This window comes from Schistocerca nitens, chromosome 2, assembly GCF_023898315.1.
Source record: "Schistocerca nitens isolate TAMUIC-IGC-003100 chromosome 2, iqSchNite1.1, whole genome shotgun sequence".
Classification (NCBI taxonomy): Eukaryota; Metazoa; Arthropoda; class Insecta; order Orthoptera; family Acrididae; genus Schistocerca; species Schistocerca nitens.
The window spans coordinates 466,268,585-466,291,776 of NC_064615.1; the positions used below are offsets into that span (position 1 = coordinate 466,268,585).

Sequence of the window (23,192 nt, forward strand, 5' to 3'; positions counted from 1 at the left end):
CCACAGACCCCTCCTATGTGAGCACAAGGTGGTCAGACACCTCTCACAATAAAACCTTCAGCCACCTCCCAGAAGGAAATAAAAAATTTTTAAAAATTGCCAAATTCTAGATCTCTCAAATAAATGGTATCGTGTAAATAGAGAAAGAAGATGCAGCACCACACCAACTTCTCAGGGGTTCATCGGCTACTCTGAAAACAGCAATCAGCAACGAAATGTACCACAAACTTCCAGGGCAGTCCAATTCCTCAGCTCCTTTGCAGCACTTGCAGAGTTCATACTCACAGTGTGTGGTGCTGAGCTCTTTGGCTTGGAGGCTGCTACATATGCCAGATACTGGATCACCTTCTTCGTATTTTCAGTCTTGCCAGCACCAGATTCTCCAGTACACAGGATTGATTGATCCTCGCGGTCTGGAACAGAAAGACATAAAATATAAAACACTCTTATAGAATAAGCTTTATTACATGCAGAATTTTGCACTATAGAATGGACCTTCATGACAAATTCAAAACTATGAAGCCTGCAGTCAGAGATTCAAGTGGTGGAGATCTGACTATCCTCCTTTGCACACGCTGTACAAAATATTTGCTTGTCTACCTGCATCTATTGCTTCAGTAGAATAACGTTTTTCAAAACTGCGGTGTACAAAGACATGGCCAAGGTTACAATGAAGGAGGATCGACTTAATGGCTTAGCTCTGTCGAACACTCACTCTGACATAGATTGTTCTACTGACGATGTAATTAACCAATCTGCCAGGAAGAATAGGCGCATGGAATTCATCATTTAAGGAAGAGAACCACAATTGTAACTTTTTGCTTCATAAGATGGCATTGTCTTCTGTATGTGTATAATCAGTTTAAATAAAACTTTGCACGTGACTTATTTTTTACTATGGTAAAAGTAAAGGTAGCACAAGAAATCTTTAGCACCCCCTCCTGGAGGTTTTTCTGTATCCGCCACTGCATGCAATGACATCATATACTGCCTATACACAGAATTTTGTCAGGTGCTAAAAATGAGGACTTCATTCAATACATGGTCATCCTATTAAGCGAAAATTTGCATTTCAAATAGCTGATAGCTACAGTATTCCTACACCACCAACTATTATATAATTCTAAGACCAGTACTTAAACCACTGTTTTATAGGGCCATCTAATGAGGCAGTCAAGGTAGATCTCTACAATGAAGGCCACTAATCTGAGAAATGGTAATTAAATTATTGCATCAAAACTGAATTACTATACGTTTTACAGGTGTATAGCTTGGATCAGTAGGTTATCTTAAACTTTTACAGAATGCACACTTCAATTATGAGATTCGATGTACTTGAAAGGGAGGCAGTAGTTGAATATGAAGCCTATCCTCCACGTTATACAGTTTGTATAAATTTTGAGCATTAAAGGAAACCAAAGAGAAATTTAAAAGTCGTGATGGCACCTGAGAGACGAAATTAGGTAACAGCAAGTTTTTATCTTTCTTTAAAAAATGTTTCACACTGGAAAACTAAATCTTCCAAGAAATCCAATGCAATTGTGCACTAAGCGTGAAAAGACAATTGAAAAAACCTTATGGTTTGCCAATGACGTAATTCTGCCAAAGTGGCAAATGGTTTTGAAGGGTAGTTAAATGGAGTGGATTTAGTCTAGATGTTATCTGGTAATGCAAACAAAAGAAAACAAGGATTATTCAGTATTGTCTAATTAATTTATGTGATTCTCAGGGAATCTAATTAGAGAATGAGAAATTAAAAGCAATAGATGAGTTTCGCTGTCTGTGCAGGAAAATTGTTGACAATCTCATAAGCACTGAAACTTTTACATTGAAATGGAATTTGGATGAACATCAACAGAGAGAAGAATAGAAGCTTTTCAAATGTGACCTTGCAGAAGAACACTGATAATTAGAAGGGTCAATTGAGTACTGGTAACTAATGAATCGAACTGGAGACTAAGCAGCTTCATGCTACATTTTACTACATGAAAGTGCAGGTTGATAGAACATGTTTCGAGGTATCAAGGAATACTTGACTTTGTAACAGAGGGAACTGTGTGGCCAACATTTCTAAAGGGAGACCAGGGCTTGACTGGAACAAACAGTGGATGTAGTCTGTCACAATTATGCAGAGGTGAAGAGATCTGCACTGGGTACAAGCGTGCAGGGCTGAATGATACCTGACTACAGGGCTCCGAATCAAGGAACGAAGATGACGTTGGATGTCACTACAGATGTTGTACAAAATCTGACTGGATTATGATGGGCAAGGAAACAACCCAGGTATTTGCCTTAAGAAATTTTGGAAAACAACGGAGAATCTAAATTTTGATGGGAGCACAGGAATTCGAAACATGTTCATTCTAAGTGTGCCAGCTTTGTTTGTATCGCAGTAAAAACATAACTATATTCAAGTCTTGTTTTCTTTACATAAACAGGATTACATGGCAAGCTAGCAAATTTCTTACAAGCTGGATGATACATTTAACTTCCAAATCACTGGCAAAGTCTCGTTGCATCTGAAAATATCAGCCTCATGACCTATGGTGTTAATTCACTTTTTATGTTCGATGTATAACTGCAACTCAAAAAGGGACCTAGTAAAGTAACTGAAGACTACCATAGGGATGTCCAGATTTTTTTTAACCCAACAATATAATTAAAATGCCAAAAATGCAGCAACTGCATGGAACTACTTTGAAAAATGTGTTTAACATGATTAAAATACATAATACTGAGTGTAGAAAATTAACAGCCATGAATTATTAAACATTTCTCAGTACGTGCGTATCTACGTAATAGGAGGTTCCGGGTATCTTTCAGCTGTGCGACGATTTAGACACTGGAATTTTATTATGTCATCGGCAAATCTCAAAAGTTTTTATTTATTCTCCCTGAACTTTAATTCCTACTCCAAATTTTTCTTTGACTTCCTTTACTGCTTCCTCAATGTACACACTGAACAACATTGGGGATAAGCTACAAACCCTGTCTCACTCCCTTCTCAACCACTGGTTCCCTTTCACACCCCTCGACAAATAACGTCTGATTTCTGTACAAGTTGTAGTCTTTCGCTCCCTGTATTTTACCTCTTAAACCTTCTGAATTTCAAAGAGTACTCCTGTCAATGTTGGTGCAGGCTTTCTCTACGTCTACAAATGCTATAAACATAGTTTTGCCTTTCCTTAATCTATCCTCTAAGAGAAGTTGTAGGGTCATTACTGTCTCTCGTGCTCTCACATTTCTCTGGAATCCAAACTGATCTTCCCCAAAGTTGGCTTCTATCAAGTTTTTTCATCTTTCTGTAAAGAATTCGTGTTAGTATTTTCCAACCATGACTTACTAAACTCACAGTTCAGTAATATTCACACCTTTCAGCGCCTGCTTTCTTTGGAATTGAAATTATTATATTAGCCTTGAAGTCTGGGGGCATTACGCCCACCTCATAAATCTTGCACACCAGATGAAGTAGTACTGTCACGGCAGATGCTCCCAAGGCTACCAGTAGTTCTGACAGAATATTGTCTACTTCGGGGGCCTTGATTCCTCCTTGGTCATTTTGCACTTCTTGTGCATCTCATTTTTTAGACGTTTGTATTCCTTGCCTGCTTCATTTGCTGCAATTTTATATTTTCTCCTTTTATTAATTAAATTCAATATCTCCAGTAATATCCAAGGATTTCAACTACATATTGTCGTTTTACCTATCTGATCCTCTGTTATCTTCATTATTTCGTCTCTCAAAGCTATCCATTCGCCTTATACGTTATTCCTATCCTATGTTATAGACAATCTTTGCCTAATGCTCTCTGAAACTGTCGGAATCTCTCGTTCTTTCAGTTTATCAAGATCCTATCACCTTAATTTACTATCTTTTATTTTTTGAGTTAGTAGCCAATAAACTGTGGCCAGAGTACACATCTGTCCCTGTCACATCATTTAAAATCTGGTTCCGGAATCTCTGCCTTACCATTATTTAATCAATCTGAAACCTTCCGGTGTTTCCAGGTCTCTTTCACGTTTACACCCTCTAGTGCCAGCGATGATTGAATTATGTTCTGTGCAAAATTCTACCAGAGGGCTGCTTCTTTCTTTCCTTTCTCCCCCAGTTCAGATTGGCCCACTAATTTCCCTTCTCTTCCTTTTCCTACTGTCGAATTCCAGTCATTGCTATTTGGGCAGCAAAATAATTGATGACAGCCGACGTAGAGATAATGTAAAGTAGATTCACAATAGCGAGAAAAGCGTTTCTGAAGAACAGATATTTGTTAACATGGAATATAAAGGACGTAAGTGTTAGAAAGTCTTTTCTGAAGTTATTTGTCTGGACGTAGCGTGTATGTAAGAGAATCATGAACAACAAACTGTTTTGAAATGCTGAAGATTGGATGGGAGGATCGCGTAATTAACGATGAAGTACCGATTAGAACAGAGGAGAAAATAAATTTGTGGCACAACTTGCCTAAAAGAAGGGATCGGCTGTAGAACTCATTCTGTTACATCAAGGGATCACCAATTTAATATCGGAAGGAAGAGTGTGTGAGGGAGGGCGGGGGAGGGGGGAGGAGGGAGTAAATATCGTGAGTCAGACCAAGAGATGAATACAACTAACAGATTCACAAGGATTTAGATTGCAGTAGCCATTCGGAGATGAAGAGACTTGTACAGAACAGAGTAGCATGGAGGAATTTCATGTAACCAATCTTCGGACTGAAAACAACAACGATATAGTTAACAACCAGCGTTGTTTGTTACCTATAAACCTCCATTTTATCGAAGAAAATCATGTTGTTGGCCTCAATACTGTAGTTCTGTTTTAGTACGTTAAAGTATCTTCCAAACTACTGAAAACTCTCTCTCATACTTACAGCTATCTTCCCCAATCTGTTAGTCACCTACCTCCATGCACGTTTTGTCTGCTGTCATACGATTTTTGTCACCTGATGACAGTAGCTGTGTAGTCCTGCTTGCAGAGCTTTGCATTACCATATTCGAGTTTGTGAGTAAGATTCCGAGTCCGTGTGTATATTTTTATTTTCCAATTTTGATCTGCCAGATAATTCATAGTACACACTCTTCACATATCCTACAGTAACAGGTTTTTTTTTTTTTCATTGTAACCACCAAATATTTGTCAGACAATTCAGTAATATTCCAGGTGAGTAATACTCAGTTAAAAACATGTAATATCTCAGGATTTGTCAGCGCGATTGGTAAATGAAGTACTTCGGCGTGTTCCTGTGAGTTGTTGCTTCAGTTTTATGCACAATATCTCGACGCCCGACACACATTGTTTGGAGTCTAGGCAGCGAGCACACGTAATAGCAAATCCGCAGCACCTGTAGCAGCAGTGTTCTCAGTGGGTAGACTCCAATGTGTGTCGGTAGTCGAAATACTGTGCATAAAACTGAAGTAACAACTCGACGCCACACCCGAAGCACACCATTAATCAGTTAAAAATAATCTTTCACACACTGACGGGAAAATTGCAACCCCAAAAAATAATTAATGTACAGTAATGAAATTTAGGAAATACATTTGTCTTGGTAACGTATTTAAGAGATTAAAATTGCAAGCTCACAGATTAATCTAAGCGCGAGATAAGCCATTGCAAATCTGAAGTGCTGGTGCATTAATAACTGATGTAACCGCCAGAATGTTGAATATAAGCATGCAAACGTGCATTCATTGTTTCGTACAGAAGCCGCATGTCAGTTTGAGAGATGGAGTTCTGTTGCATTCGGTCGGTCAATACGAGGATAGTTGTTAATGCTCGTCGTGGATGACGCTGGAATTTTCGCCCTATGATGACCCATATGTGCTCGACTTGAGACAGATCTGGCGACCGAGTGGCCACTGTAGAGTATGTCGGATTACAACAGCGGTATGTGGGCAAGTGTTACACGTTGTTGGGAAACACTCCTTGAAAAGCTATTCGTAAGTGACAGCACAACAGACTGAATCACCACACTGACGTACAAATTTGCAGTCAGGGTGTGCGGGATAATCACTAGAGAGCTCCAAGGAGTAGGTCCAGTGTGTTTAGCACATAGACCGGTCGGTTGCAGGTCCTCTCCTACACGCGGTCGTCACTGGCACCTAGGCAGAACCAGATTTCACCAGACCTCCAATCTACCCTCCACTGATCTCTCGCTTGACACCACTGAAGTCGCAAATGGCAGGGTTGGGGGTCAGTGGCATGCACGCTACAGGGCATCTGGCTCCGAGCTGTTCTTGAGGTAACCGATTTATAACAGTTCGTTATGTCACAGATTGCTGCTGCAGATGAGTACGATGTGCCAGGTTCCCATGCCAAACAAGACCGTCGTCCCTCTCGGTTGTGGCACAGGGTCGCCCGCAGCAGGTCGTCTTAAGACCCTAAATTCTCGTGACTACCGCTGCCGGCAATCAAGTACAGTGGCTACATCCCTGCCAAGTCTCTGCAGTATCGCAGAAGGAACACCAGCTTCTCGTAGCTCTATCACACGACCTCGTTCAAACTCAGTGAGCTGTTGATAACGTGGTCTTTGTCGGCAAAACCGGGCTCACCACGTCCAATCTCTAAGCTAACTAACGCTGACGACAGTCACTGTACCACACTGACAAGGCCGTTGTAATATTTTAAAAACAGTATCAGTAACAGCATGTCTTTCACTTTACTCTCATTTCTATGCAACTATTAAATAATTGCAGCTGTTTTGCATTATATCTGCTATAATCGCTGTGTAACGATTAAGAGGACATCATCATACCAAACAATGTAAGAGTAGAAATGTTGAAAAAAAAAATACAGCTGGACATGAACTCTAGCTCGACTATAACACAAAACTCTACTCACTGCTCTAACTCGGCAGCACTGTTACATTGCACTAAGTGAACGTGTCTGACGCACGTGTGATTAGGTGAAGCCATACTGCCTTTCTTTGACGTCCAATTTCTACCAAAAATACGTATGCAAGGGACGAAATTTTGTTAGATAAGCAGAGAATCACGCTGTGGCATCCGAGGGGCATGAATTTTGGTTAACCCTGTAGAAGAGAACTTGACGTACTGCCTAAGTAGTCGTACCAATTCACGAATCCATTTCACAACATAACTCTCAACAGAAGCAGAGCAGCTGTTAAGACACGTTATTTACGATTTCCACCTGAATGAAGTGCAATCTCGCGAAGGTACGAATTGCTGCACATTTAAAAGCTTGTCTTGCCCTTCAAACTTTGATTCTTCAGCCTCTGAAACGGGAAGTTAGCAGATTAGGGTTTATAATATCTCTTCGATGTGGATACCATTACAGACTACGCACAGACCCAGGTTTGGCAGGGACGGGTAAGAAAATAGGCAGAGGTTTTCATATTTCTCCTTCCCCAAAGATACATCGCGGAATTTGTATTAGTCGTTATAGTAAAACCAGGGGGAAGAAAAAACGAGGGGTCGAGCAGCTACTCGAACCGCAAGCCTCCCGAATCCCATTATCTTACCGGTAACCAAGGTGCCTTCTCACCCTGTTTACTCCTGAACTGAAAAAAAATGGCTCTGAGCACTATGGGACTTAACATCTGAGGTCATCAGTCTCCTAGAACTTAGAACTACTTAAACCTAAGGCATCACACACATCCATGCCCGAGGCAGGATTCGAACCTGCGACCGTAGCGTCCTGAACTGACTTTTTAGGTTCGAATGATGCTCATACTAGCACGGTGAGTAACTGTTTGGAATTCCGTTATCGCGCCCGATGCGTAGTGCAAATGGCCTAATAGCAAGACGTTTCTGCTGCAAGTGAAAAACATTTTGTCTGCGTCCAGTCCTGACAAATGATGAGAACCTGGTGTCAGCCCTCTATCCCTGAGCCCAAACCGGGATCTGTTTTCCATTTCACTCTTTACTTATTCTGCCAACTGCACCCGCTTCAGAAATCGGCAAACGCGATTGTTTTGATATTTCCAGCGTTCGCCTGATGTCTTTTTGCAGTGAACCTGGAAGTGCTTCTATGACGGTACTTCAATAACTGTAAGTTACCATTATGTAGATTAAGAAACTTCCACTGAATGCTGCACTACACTTTAAAGTGACACAAATGTATGTGACACTATATTTTTCAACACAGTCCCCAACTCTTAACAAAGGTCGAAACGTCCAACCGATTGCCCAATTCCTCCCCGATAACAAATCTGCTTCTCGGTCACGGAGCCATTCTAGAACAGCTGTGTGGACTTCCGCATCATTGGAAAATCTCTTTCCCGCAGATGTTCTTTTAGTTTGCATTGTGGATGGTTGGACTGTGTAAATTATCAACGTCACCAACGTGTGTGTGACCTTTGTCAAATTGCTGACATGCTTTCACAACGGCTGAATGCTACATATACTGAGTATTTCAAGGCGAATCTGAGCACAATTTAGACGTTTTGCTCACAGGAATCTTAGTGTCCCGCGTACTTCAACTAGAACGTTACCAGCTCGCGCGGCATTTCATTCCACACTGTGATGCACGTGTTATTCGTACCGCAGCCGAACTGCATCTGTAAGATTCCCTTAACATGTACTCTCTTCTGACAATGCGAAACTCTTGTAATGTTGTGGTCTTGGTGTGAGAAGGCGGATGTGTGTTAACGTCTCGTCGACAATGAGATTATTGGAGACTGAGCATAAGCTCGGATTTGGGAAGGATGGAGAAGGAGCCTTTTGGAGGAACCATCCCGGCATTTGCTCAACCGATTTAGGGAAATCGCGGAAAACCTACATCAGGATGGCCAGACGCGGGTTTCAGACATCGTCGTCCCGAAAGCGAGTCCAGTGGGCTAGTTACTGCTCTACCCCGTCCGGGATGGTCTTGGCGTGGAACGACATGTGTCACTAACTTGCTGAAGATCCCGCGTACATACATACTCCGCAAGTCACCATATGGTGCATAGTAGAGAGTACCTTGCACCGCTGTCACAGTTGAGTCGGCATAAGTTCATCCCTGACAGTTTCAATGGGCTTGGCGAGCCAGCCTCGCGCGCTGACGTCAACCAATAATGTACCGTCATTTTGGAAACGTTTCTATGGAACGCCTCAGTGTTCTCACAACTCTTCAGAAGGCTACTGTTTCCGACTGTTAACGCTTCGCAACTGAAAGCTTGCAAACAACGCTACTGACTGTCAGGGAGCTTCTTACGGCGTCATTCCCTTTCCTGTATTACTAAAAAACTGAGCGAGTGAAAATAATCTGTCTGTAACCTTCATGGTCCAGTCACAATGTGACCACCGCGTCTGTTCCATGTCAACGTGCAATAATCACTCACAGACGGCGCATGGCAGCACTAGCAGTGCGTACGGAGCAGGCGGAAAATAGTGCATCAGTTGTTCAAATGGTTCAAATGGCTCTGAGCACTCTGCGACTTAACTTCTGAGATCATCAGTCCCCTAGAACTTAGAACTAATTAAGCCTAACTAACCTAAGGACATCACACATATCCATGCCCGAGGCAGGATTCGAACCTGCGACCGTAGCGGTCGCTCAATTCCAGACTGTAGCGCCTAGAACCGCACGGCCACTCCGGCCGGCGCATCAGTTGTAATGCGGAAACAGAACGATTTATGCGATGTATCTAACGCCCAAAACGGCATGATCATTCATTTTCGGGCCAAGGGTGGAAGCATTTCTGCAACAGCTAAGGAAACAGCTAAGTTTGTGAGCTGTTCGCGTGCCATCGTGTTAAGTATACCGCGCATGTCAAAATAGCGCTATCCAAAATCAGCGTTTCGGCAACTGTGTTGCACCACGCGTCATACATGACACGGGTGGACAGACGAGCAACTTTTGAGCAACTGACGGCTCAGATGAAGCAAGGGGGCTACCAACAGTCTCTCCCCACCGACCATTCAGCGAACGTCTCTGCGTAATAGGCCTCCGCAGCTGGTGCCTGGTTCACGCACCCATGTTTTGGTTTGTGGGGCGCTCAACTGCGCGGTCATCAGCGCCCGTCCCAATTTTTCCACAGTCAATTTTTTTTTTTTTTTACGGTCCAATCTAGTAACTATCACGAATGATGAGGATGATGATGATTACCCACTCCCCGGGCAGAGAAAATCCCCAACCCGGCCGGGAATCGAACCCGGGACGCCCTGATTCAGAGGTAGCAACGCTAGCCACTAGACCACGAGCTGCGACCTTCATGCACCCATGCTGACTGGTGTTCATCAGTGAGGAAGGCTGGAATTTGTAGAACAATACCGCAAATGCACGTCAAGTGGCGACGAGTGGCCTTTTCAGATAAAGAGCGTTTTATGCTCCATCGGACACACGGTCGTCGGCGTGGAACGTCTGAAAGAAAACACCCTGCCACCGGGAGGGACGCGATGGTCTGGGGATTGTTTTCGTGGCATTTACTGGATGATGTCATTCTGGAAGGCATAGTGGATCAAACCAAGAATGATGCTATGCTTGGATACCATGTCCATCCCTTTGCACGATGGCATCTACCAGCAGGACAATGCGATGTGTCGCACGTCTCGTAGTCTACATCCACTGTTCGGAGAGCGTCAGGATAAGTTTACCGTACTCCCCTGGCCATCAAACTCACCGAATTTAAACCAAATCGAGAATCTGTGGGACCACCCCCGATTGGGCTGTTCGAGCTACGGGTCCTCAGCCGAGGAACTACGGCACCTGGCCACGGTCGTGGAGTTGGTAATTTCTGGAACTTCACCAACACTCTTCCTGTACGTTTCGCAGTGATCCGCGCTGCAAAAGGTGGGGGTTATTCAAGTATCTGGCAGTTGATTACATTAATGTGACTGGACAACGTATATGCTTCTGTATGAAGTCGTGATTTACCTTTCCTTTGTGGTCCTTACCAGAGATGTTACGTATGCGACTGTTTGACATGCTGTTGTCTGTTGCAAATGCGTCCGCAGCTCGTGGTCTTGCGGTACCGTCCTCGCTTCCTGCGCACGGGTTCCCGGCGAGGTCAGCGATTTTTCCTGCTTCGAGATGACTGGATGTTGTTTTGTCGTTTTCATTATCACTTATCCCCATTACGGTCGGACGAAGGCAATGGCAAACCACCTCCACTAGGGCCTTGCCTAGTACGGCGGTGCGGGTCTCCCGCATCGTCCCCTACGCTCCTCGGAGTATGGGACATCGTCATACATGCTGCAAATGCAGTTCTCAACAAAACATCCACAGTATTTCGCCATAAGAACGTCTTCCTCGCTCCAAGGATTTCTATTTTGAGTCCACGCAGCATTTCCGTAACACTTGCGTGTTGATTGAACCTACCGGTAACCAATCTAGCGGCGCAACTGGATTTCATAGCATTATTTTCTTTCTTTCGACAAGGGTGCATTTCCTACTAATTAAGCCGTGGCTGGCTGCGCTAGGTTTCTCGGTTGGGGACCCATGGCGTGAACCCATCGGGGTGGTCCCACAGATTTTCGACTGGTTTAAATCCGAGGGGTATGGTGGCCGGGAAAGTACGGTAAACTCAACCTGGTACTTTTCGAACCACGCCCGTACACGGCGAGCGGTGTGTCACGTTGCTGGTAGATGCCATCGCGCCGAGGAAAACAAAGATGATGATGATGATTATGATGATGATGATGATGATGATGATGATGGTGGTGGTGGTGGTGGTGGTGGTAGCGGCACCAGGAATTATGCCTCCTGTTAATCTCTTGTAAAATGGGACAATGGTTTCTCAAATCACTTATTTACGAACGTAATTACACTCTTTTTCCGGCAGATCACGTATGTGAGCGACAGTGTGGTTATATTTTACTACGCGCTACCACCTGCCACTGTGTCATCAAACTACAGCAACTTGAGAATCCAAGCTCATCTGAAATCAAACATCAACTGCAGAAGTCTGCCTCGGCCGTCCTGAAACATCCATTTGCCTGTTGACTCTGTGGCACGTTTACATTAAGGTCAATAAGGGGCGATATGTCCTTCCGCAAAAACAGCTGCTATGAATCGTTGCTCTATCTGAATACGCTTCTGTCGTTGCGTAACTGTGATTAATCAGCGAGGCACACATGGGTAGGAAATGCGGAATATGTCTGCGTTGCCCCGAGCGCAGACAAACAACTACTGCTAAGGAAGCCCGCTGCATACGCAACTGAGTTATGGATGGATGGAGGGAGGGATGGAGGAGTGCTGGGGAGTCTCATTTTAAAGACGCGTTTCCTAATCATTTAGGCTGCCCATATGTTATGTTTGAGTGCTTGCTATTAGAGTTTTCCCCAATTACAGAACAACAGTTTATTTTATTTGTAAATTTTACTACCTAAGCTTGAGACAATGTGGTGTATCAACTGATAACGAGTTTAAGATTTATGCAATACCAACATATCTCAAGACAATTCTCTTCAGCGTCCGTGGTAATGGAAATGGGAAAGAAGTAAGGATAGCAACAGGAAACGACCGAGGCGGCATGCTGGACACACTTCGCGCGTCTGGATGGATCGCCACAGCACCTGTGCAGCCGCTAGGAAATGTCACATAACATGGATTCCCCCGCACCCCGAAGCGCTGTCCTTAATAAATTATGTACAGTGGATTGATCACATATATTTCCAGGCGCTTAAGGGGCTCCGGAACGCCCTATACTTGCAATGTTAAAATAACGCTTATAAATTACATCTTTCCTCACAAAGTATTTGAGGCAGGAAGTTGAACTTTTTACAGATTATTTATTGGAATATGGGCTACAACTTAACACAGGGATTTTACAAAATTTTAGTTCAGTTATTAAAGATGATTTTTTTTTCAATTGTAATGAAAATTCACAATATTTTTTGCAATTTTTTATTTATATATTCAAAAATAGAGTTTTTTTGGAAAAAGGCTGTGTTAAATTATGCAGAAGGTACTGTGTAACATTTACTGAAAGTTTGAAACAAATATGTTTGGAAGATCCTTAGAAAACATGTAATTAGTATGAGAAAATAAAAGTTTTGGGAATCGAGCGACAAAGATTGGATTAACTTTTTAGTGCATTCCAGGTCCATAGGATGGATTATCTTCAACCTCTGCAAACTCCTCCTCCAGCTTCCTCTTGTTCCTCCTCCTGTTTACTCTTGCTTGTATTTCTAGACTCTTTACAGCCCTGTCTGCAGCCCGAAGGCGTTCCTTGTCTAAAGCAAGCATCGCTCGTACCATGTTAGAACCTATCTTCATTCCCATATTTCTAAATACCTTGCACCTTACAATGTTGCCATCATTGAAAGTCGCAACAGCATCATACACACCAAAGTGAAGTGTTTCTATTCCAACAAATACAGTCTTGGGGATTCTCGATCATATTACACTTTCATTGGGGTTTTGAGTTTTTCCGTGAATACACTTTTTCAACAGTTCAGGTGCTGCTAAGTCTCTGAAAATAGGTTTTATCACCTCCATTATTGCATGAGGCAGACTATGCTTATGAGTGTACACTTCACGAGTTAGCAATCCTTTGTTATATTTACACCAACTGTCTTCCTCCTTGGGACACAAGCTATGTTGGGGATTTTCATCGTCTTTATTGTTTACAGTAATAACACATACCTTTGGCTTTCCAACATATCTCCTTTTCTTAAAAGCCTTCAGAGGATTTCTAATAACTTTACTTTTACTCATTATTATACTTCAACAAAACAGAGACTCAAGAAACAGAATTAATTACGAATATTTTCGAGATAACGACAGAGTAAATAAACATGAAACAATCGACAATCACACCAGCGATATATATTGAACCATCACAGGTTAGCCACAACACATACTTTATCTCACATCACTAAAATGTACCTGATGAACACGGACGTTAATAATAACACCATTTGACAGCAGTTTAACAGCGCCACAGTGGGTCACGCCCATGTAGAACACATTTCAAAAAAAATTTAAAAATAGTTGTAGTCTTCGGAATTGAATAAATTATATATCTATTAAAAGGTAATAGTCTGCAGATTCAGAAAACGCAAAAAAGTAAAAATTGAACTTTCATGGTTTTGAGCCTTTCCGGAGCCCCTTAAATCCATGAAAGATGCGGATATAAAGAAATAAAAATCGTTCCTTTTTCCTGTAGTTATGCGCGCGCGCGCACACACGCACACACACACACACACACACACACACACACACACACACACACACACAGAGAGAGAGAGAGAGAGAGAGAGGACTGACTTTCCACCTGCTAATGGAACCGTCGAAAAGCGTCGATAAAATAAACCACAGGTAACTGACGCCAATGATGTGACGTATTCATTTAAATTAGTAGTTCAAGTCATTGCTACACAGACCATACTCTGCGTAAGGGCTCGTCGTGTAGACAGTGGCTTCCAACGGCCTTATGTATTAGAAACTGAGCAGAAACAAAACCTGAAACCAAAGCAAACTTGGAAGCATGCATACCGGCAGATACTCAAACTTTATACGTCAAGGAAAACTGCTTGGAAATCAACTATTTCCCAGCAAAAGTTCTCCAAGTATGTGGATTACATTATAAGCCCGTTTATAAAGGTACAGTACCCTATTCTTCTTTACTTTCTTCACCATTCATACGTGTGTATTACTTTTCACACGTTCAGCACGCGAGAATGTTATGGAAAGGAAGACTGGCCTAGTGTGGTGGTCATGAGGTAAAAACGACGAACTCTCAATATTCTGAACGCTGATCGGCTGTTCTTCGGATAAGCATGATAACTGTTGTCTGTTTCATTCTGCACACACAATGCGCGATCACCACAACAATAAAATGAGATACTGAGCCTATTCATGTGGTAGTACAATGAAATGAGAATGACAAAATTACAACCATCTGTGCACAGGTGCATCGACACTACCTACAAAAGTTTGTTAAATATGGTCAAAAATTCTGTAATCTATCATCCACTCACATTGGAAATTACAATTTGCTAGTGACCAGACTATAAAGTGTATTACAAGCAAAGCTTTTTCTAGGCTTCAGACCATGACTTTATGAAGTATTCCTACTGCACTAAAAAATTAAAAATATTTATGGGGCAAGAAGTACGATATGACCGCGTGTGATACAACAATGTGGGAAACAGAGCCTCAGATGTACAGATAATGCTCGAAGGCAAAACTGGATGAAGTTAAAAATTCAGAAATTTTGTAATCACGTAGTAAAAATGACTACCCGAAGCAAAGACGGTAATCCTCGCTAAATACAGTCACTGGTATCAAACACAGGACTGGAGGAAAAAAATTCTGACCATTTGCATCCGGGAATTTCAATCACCAGTTTTTTCCTCCGATTGCGAAAACATTCTGTTGGCACCCACCTACATAGGGAGAAATGATAATCACAATAAAATAAGAGACATTAGGGCTCGCTAAGAAAAAATTAAGTGCACGTTTTCCCCGCGCGCCGTTCGAGAGTGGAACGGTAGAGAGTGAGCTTTAGAGTGGTTCATTGAAACCTATGCCAGGCACTTTATTGTGAACAGCAGAGTAATCACGTAGATGTAGATTTGAGTAGCCAGTGTCCGACCCAAAGGCTCGGCAAATTCAGATGTAAGGAACCACAAGGTAGTGATTACAGGGGATGTCTTCCTTCTGCCCCCAGAGGACACAGGCGAGTGCTATATCCGGCAGTGCTAGGGCCTAGCAGGAGCGGCTATGCAGACACCCCGTGTATTTTGGCGCGCGCCGCATGGCACCGACCGTGACCTTCGCCACGGCGCATGCGCGGGAGCGGCGACGGCCTCGCCTGTGGCTGCGCGCGCACGGTCGTTTCGGCGCCTCAGCTGTAGCGCGCTCAAACCGACACTCCGCAAGGTCGCCACGACGTCTGCCGCCCACTTTCGCCTCCAACTTTCGCACCAGGCACGTCCGTACCCAGCAGATTCGACATGACTCACACGGCAGAGAACTGCTGAAGAGCAAATCTGACTAACACAATACTATTACTGATCAGGACTAAAATCACTATTTTCAGTTTAACCACAACGCTTCTAAACGCGTATCTTCATTTTAATTTGAGAATAAAAATACTAGCTCGATTCATTGGGGTTCCTTAGTCGCACTCAAGGGCAGTCGTCTTAAACGTGTTATTCTAGGGATAGGTGTTATTCATCAACTCAGCATCTGACAGCCTTCACTTTCCATATTTCAGTGTTGCCAACGCACAACTTGTCAGGGAATAGTGAGTAGTATGGGCAATGAGAATGCGTGTAACGTGTGCCAATACATTTTTGCAATCTATAAGGCAATCAGAGATATAAGGGTTAGTATAAGCATAGAGAATGAGCCAAACCTTGATAGAAACTTGCGCTTTTAAAAGACGTCCTTCAAGTCTACCCAAACACACGCGACCAACGTCATAAAAATTCCTGGATGAGAGTTGCTACTTCGCAAATTTGTTACAAACTTCGATGATGCAATAGTGATGTGCATCTTCAGACTCGTTAAGACACTTCATTGGACTAGTGAGTCCAACGAAGGGTCTAACGAATTTCGCACACTTATTATACAGCTAACACGCGCACCATCGTTCCATCAACGAAGCTGGTAGCAAATTTGCGAAGTAGCAACCCTAGCCTTCGAACTTTAGCAGGACAAAGTAATAGCCGTACAGTCATGTTATGCAGCGTTTATTGTTTGCGGCTAAACCAAACGTGAATACGACAGGAAGAGGACGCTATGTCATACATTTGATAAGTATAGCGAGTGGCTGAAATTTCTGCAAGCAGCAATATATGTTTCATTACGTGAACACAGAACTTGGGGAAAATCACTAGCACCATATACCCACGTAACGCTATGAAAATTAGTACTCGTAAACTCACATATTGCTCGATTAAATTAATTTTATAAGCATTTTCTTCCGAAACGTCCTATTTATAATTCTGGAGATCGTTGGCAAGAGATAATTTTCTTCTCCTCCTTCGAGCAGGAATGATCCACATGAAAAGGAGTACTTAATAAATCACAGGGGAATGCATTACTTTACACGCATGACAAAAAGGAACACATACTTAATATGACTATTGCCTCTCAAATAACTTAGTGATTCATAATAACGCGCAAAGAATTTCTTCAAAGATTCAGTCAAAATCGCGACTGTGCGAATTCCGATAATTACGAATTACTGCAGTATGATATTTTAAAATGAAGGTGCTCCTGCGTTACATTTCATTCATCTCATTTCTCTCTGACAAGTTGGCTTCGTTCCTGACACGAGAAGGCGGAGAAGGAACCTGCATCCGAAACCCGCTGTTATGTCTAGACCCGTCCTATAGGCAAACGATGTAACCTGAAAGAAATGACAGAAGTTTAACATATCGTGGCCATTGACTTCATGGAGCAAGGAAACTGTCTCACCTGAAAAAGGAAGTGACAGAAAATAACTTATCAACATCTTGTCGGAGAAACCAAAGAAAGAAAAAAGTTTAGCGTCCAACACCTCATCCACGACGATGTTATCATAAGCTGAACACAAGCTCTGAGTGAGTCAGTGCTAGGCATGACATCTACCTTGGCCTCTGCGAGGAAACTGTCCCGGTGTTCGCTTTAATCGTTTCAGGGAAACTATGGAAAATATAAATCTGAAATGTCGATCTGGAAGATTTCACCAGTACAACAACAACAACATCAACATCAATTAGAAATAACAATGCTAATTGAAGAGATCTGCAGTAATGACTGTGGATGTAGCAGAAACGGAGTGCCAGAATGAGATTTTCACTCTGCAGCGGAGTGTGCGCTGATATAAAACTTCCTGGCAGATTAAAACTGTGTGCCGGACCGAGACTCGAACTAGGTACCTTTGCCTTTCGCGGGCAAGTGCTCTACCAACTGAGCTACCCAAGCACTTGCCCGCGAAAGGCAAAGGTCCCGAGTTAGAGTCTCGGTCCGGAACACAGTTTAAATCTGCCAGGAAGTATCTGAAACGGAGTGCTTTGACGCTTAAACGTCATACAAAAGAAATCACATGCGACAGAAACTACTTCGCAACGGCCGTCTTGTTAAGAGCAGTACTTCGCTAGGTATCTGGTGCGTAGGCATGACGGTTCTCCCGAAATAAGCGCAGCATCTCCTGCCCCGGGAAAATACCTTAGTGGGACATCTTGCTATACCACAGTGCGGAAGTGGTGCACCTTTGTCTACTGTACGACAGATTCTGAAAGGTTGCCACTCAATTTGATTCACTGGCAGTTCGGTAATTACGAGGGTAGTCAAGTTTTAATCATCACAAAATTACGAAAGTACTATTTTTTGTTTATTTACCGCTATATGTCTGGAGTGCTGGTACACAATCATATCCCCACGCCACAGCACCAAAGCATAATGAATCAAAACAAAATGGCGTAGCCTACAGATAAGTGGCGTCTTTCAGTAAAAGTGTCGGCTACGACTTCAAGTATACGCCGTCGTAATAAAGAGAATGTAACGCATTCTAACATACTATTAATACAGCGTCTCCAGAATTTTATATTACAACTGGCACGCCATCTGTCCTGTGATATGGACACGAATTGCAGGTGCCCGATCTGAATGCTGTCAGCTATCAATGGTTGAAGCAACATTGTTAGTTTAATGAGGTTCTTCGTTACAGGTTTACTCGCGTGTGATTCACACGTGAATCTCTTCGCGGTATGGAAGATGGAAACTAGAAGATATTGCCGAACTGCGACCATGTTCGTAAAGTGTACTGTGATACCTCTGCAACCAAGCACCTACCGCGGATGCCTGGTTTACGGTTGCAGCGCCAGCACTCATCTAATATTTACGCCCATTCCTCTTCTGTTTGTGCGTGGGGAGATGATGCGGGATGCAACAAGCGATAGCCATCAAAAGCTTTCCACAGCTACTCTACATAATAATAAACTTCTTTCAGTGTATATCTATTGCAATGATCCATCACTGCACTCGCCGGAAGTCATCTACTTCAGTAACTTAATGCATCTATTCAATCATTCGTAGAGCAGTCAGGTGTGAAATTGGAAGGTACCAAACATTTTACATCTCGATTTTAAAAGAATTATTCACGCAGGAGGATCGTACATATACACCATCGTTTGACCGCCGCACAAACTCCCGTTTAGAGGACGCAGAAATGCTTTATCACGGGCGTTGAGAAGGAGCTGAAAGATTTGGAAACGAATATGTCGCCAGCTCTATATGGAATCTCAAATCGGGTTTGCAGAGTAGCCCTCGACATTAGCCCCCTACTTAGCATGCATCTATAGCTAATTTCTCGCTCACAGTAAAGTACCAAGCGTCCGATTAAAATAATAAATAAAAAGGCGACTCCCGTAAACAAGGAGAATACAGTAGCGAACCCCCAAAATTAAGAGACCAATATGCTTAATATCCTGTTTGCTGTGGAATTCTTAGCACATTCCAAGTTTAAATATAATTAACTTCCTTGATAGAGAAAAGCTTCTACTCAAATATCAACACGGACTTAGAAAGCATCGCTCGTGTAAAACTTCGCCTGCTCTCTTCCCGCAAGCCATCCTAGGAACCATGGATTAAGGGGAGTAGGAACGCCCTGCTCCGAGAATGTTAAATTTAGTGACTTGGCTTCCCTGTATTTCTGGAACCACTGTAGCCATTGACATGAAACTTTCTCAAGACATTAAACTGTATGTTCAGAGTCTACTGAACTACAATAATAGCATTTCAGCCACTGCTTTCGGAAATACAATTTTTTAATCACACGGTTAAAATTTTGTGTACTTTTTTTGTACGTTATCCTAAATAAAGTCAATTATACATAACATTATGTCCTTCTTTTAGTTCAGTAGACTCAGGATATGCATGTTATTACTCCCTGAAAATTTGAATACTCTACTCAAAATGGTTTCTGAGATTTAGGAAAAAATGAAACAGAAAATGTAAATTTTTCGGGAATGGCTTCTAAAGTTTCAGTAGACTGTAACTCAATATATGCTTATTTTTTTATTTTTAGTCACTCAGAAGCACCCTGCACCATACTGTATATCATCCTCTTGATCTTTTTCCAAGTGTTTTCTCCTTTCTGGACTCCTTAGTGGCCAACTGCGCTGCATACTCTGCTTTATCAACGGGAACCTTGTCCATCCGTTCCAGTTATCTGATGCAGTTTGCTCCAGATTAATTCACAAATGCTGTAGCACTTTCACCCTACCAATGTTGCCATCATTACAATCAATAACAGCATCACTGACCCCCCCCCCCCCACTTTAGTGTCTTCATTCCAACAAAAACATTTTTTTGGTAATTGAGTCCATATAAGATTACTGAACGACTCATTGGGATTTTGAGTCTGACCATGCAGACACTTCTTCAGTAACTCAGGATTTTCCAGGTCTCTATAAATAGGTTTTATGGTATCCATGACTGCTACTGGGATGGAATGTTTATGGCTGTATGAACTGTTTGAGTACTGGGCATTGTGGTAATTGCACCATGAATCTTGTCCAGGAGGGCAAAGGTGGTGTACTGGTTTTTCATCAGTTGACAGTCTGTGGAAGAAGGTAGCCTATACTGCCTGCTTTCATTTTCAACAAACCCTCAGTATTATTTCTAATGGCAATCCCATACTAATACTGAGATAATCAATCATTTTGTCTGTCAGCCTGCTTCTTATGGTTTTACCATCAGAAAGTTTCTTGTCTCTCAAATTTTGTATCAACTTCCTCAACCTGGTGCCCATCCTCTTCTGGACATGACCAACACAGTTCAGTTTTGTGATAATCTTCTCACAATAAGACTGAGCGGCTGCTACACTGTTATATGCTTTTGAGTCTCCATCATCTAAGAACTTAAGTGTAACACACTCCCCTGTGTTCACGGATCGACTAAAAAATTCAAAAGGTGCAGAGGCCTCCATACCACCACTTGTTCCTTCATAATTCCTGTCACAGGTATGTCCTTCATTCTCTGATTTACACTTATAACAATGTTTGGTTAAAATCTGGAAATCTATTACCTTCCCAGTATCCACACTGGTCACTGTAGCAGCAGACTTCTTAGAACTGTAGCCGTGCTTCTGCCTAGTGCCATCAAAAGCTACTGGTATGTCAGTCATACCATCGTTTATTTCAACATCTTCGTTTGCAGCACCCTCCATTGACTCACATGCAACAGATTCCACAGCAGCTCCAATAAATCCTGCATACTTGGCGATTTTACAAGGTGGGCTTGGCATATTCATCACAGTACACATTGTTTCTGCTGCAGTGTGTCCTTTGCCAATAGCTCTCAATCCTTAAAACCACCTAATATCTACTTCAAAATAATTATCTTTACACTTTTCAGAACTCCAAAACGAGTGAGTGTATTTACAACTGGCACAATAAATGATAAGTTTCCTGGCTAGTCCATTTGATACCTCACTGTCTTCATGTAAACTAACTGGCCCTCCACGTATTTTTAAAAACACACACACATATATATATATATATATATATATATATATATATATATATTCACCTAACACCCTTGTTAGGATCTGTAAATCTATCAGATATAACCTAACCTTCCATTTACACCAGTTTCGTTTTGAGAAAACTGTGTATCACAACGTTTTATTTTAATCTTCGAAGCACTAATGGGTGTTTCTCTGGACACTGACGAGTTTGCCTGTATTTCATTGTCTGTAACTTCAGACGCCACATGTTGAACACAATGTTTCCCTTTATTCGAAAACGCATTACCATGAAAACCACGTTTCTCAAAAACACTTCGTTTTGGCATCCTACTTTACTTTTTGAGAGTTTTACCACTATATTCGCCACTTTTCCTCGGAAAAACGTTAGCACATTAGCACTTCGACACACAACGTGTGTTTATACTATGAAACTATACGGTTCTGTTTTGGACAGTGCTACCAATACAAACACGCAATTTAACCTTTATAACACGGCAATCCACAGCCTTATATACAAAATATTACCGATTTTATTAGGTCTTGAAGTAATGCACGTAAAAATTTTAACATTTTCAGCCGGTGTAGATTATATTTAAAAAAATAAAATACTTACAATGTGATATACAATCATTTTGTTCGGAAAATTGCAAATTTTATAATGAGATAAATATCCGAAAATCTGAAGAAAAAAAAAATCCGTTCTAGCTCCCCTTAAGGGCAAAAAGCAGACTGCATATTCCTGGATTTCGGGAAAGTGTTTGTCACGGTACCACGCTGCCGACTGTTAGTAAAGAACCAAGTAAATGGAATGGGTTCCCAAATACGTGAGTGGCTCCAAGACTTCGTAAGTAATAAGCCCCGTTGTCTTCGAGATGATGTATGCACTAGTATAGAAACTAATTTGTGATGTTTTGTGGAAACATAAAAATTACATGTGAAACGAAAAAAGGAAAACAGCAGATGGAAGAAATTAAGAGAAGCAGTGTTCAAATTTAAACTACCAAGCCCAACCATACTTGCTAGACGTAAAATTTATTCTTACAGCTAACCATGTTTTTCAACGAGCCATGTGTTCGACGAGGAGCTACAAGAAACAGATGGGTAAGTTATGTTTTACTATTATTCAGTCTTTCCTCTCATTCATAACGACACTACATTAGCGTTGCAGTAACTAAAAAAGTGCACCTGGTAACGGTTTCTTGTAGTAATATAAGGGAACGTCGTAACGGTCATTCCATTTCGGAACGCTTACAAACTGTTGCCCGTAGATATTTGTTCGTGTTGACCTTAGTCATTAGGTACTATGCTCCAGTTTTCTGAAACGTAGAGTTCATGTTACCTGTCCATAAGTTGTCTGCTGCGTTTTAATTTGCCTTGTTGCTGCAACTTCTTTCCTATTAGCTTCCTTCTATCAATGAACCACAGTGGATCCGTCTCATCACAGAGCATGGCACCAGCGTATCTAGCACACGGTCTACAATTCGTCTGAATTACTACCAGAAATCGTCCCCCTATCACCCGTCCAGTGCTGTTTGCTACTGACTGCTGAAGTGGTATCTAATCATTTTGTCATCGCACTTTATCTTTCTTGTTGTTCGGCACCAGCGATGAATGATGCTGTAACAGCTTCTTTGCCGACAATCGACAATTGTTGTTGTTGTTCTCTCCTCCATACTTGACTCTAGTACTAACAAAGGAACCTCCCCATCGCACCCCCCTCAGATTTAGTTATGAGTTGGCACAGTGGATAGGCCTTGAAACACTGAACACAGATCAATCGAGAAAACAGGAAGAAGTTGTGTGGAAAAAAAAAAGCAAAATATACAAACTGAGTAATCCATG

General features: G+C 42.1%; 1 protein-coding gene across 3 annotated transcripts in view; it reads right to left on the minus strand.

Moving 5' to 3' along the window:
- LOC126236372 (myosin heavy chain, non-muscle) overlaps positions 1-23,192 on the minus strand; it is a 295,007-nt gene that overhangs the window by 73,239 nt on the left and 198,576 nt on the right. For all 3 annotated transcript variants that reach the window (XM_049945618.1, XM_049945617.1, XM_049945619.1), the window contains exon 3: positions 286-413. In XM_049945618.1, the coding sequence (XP_049801575.1) occupies positions 286-413 (128 nt within the window). The remainder of the gene's footprint in view (positions 1-285; positions 414-23,192) is intronic.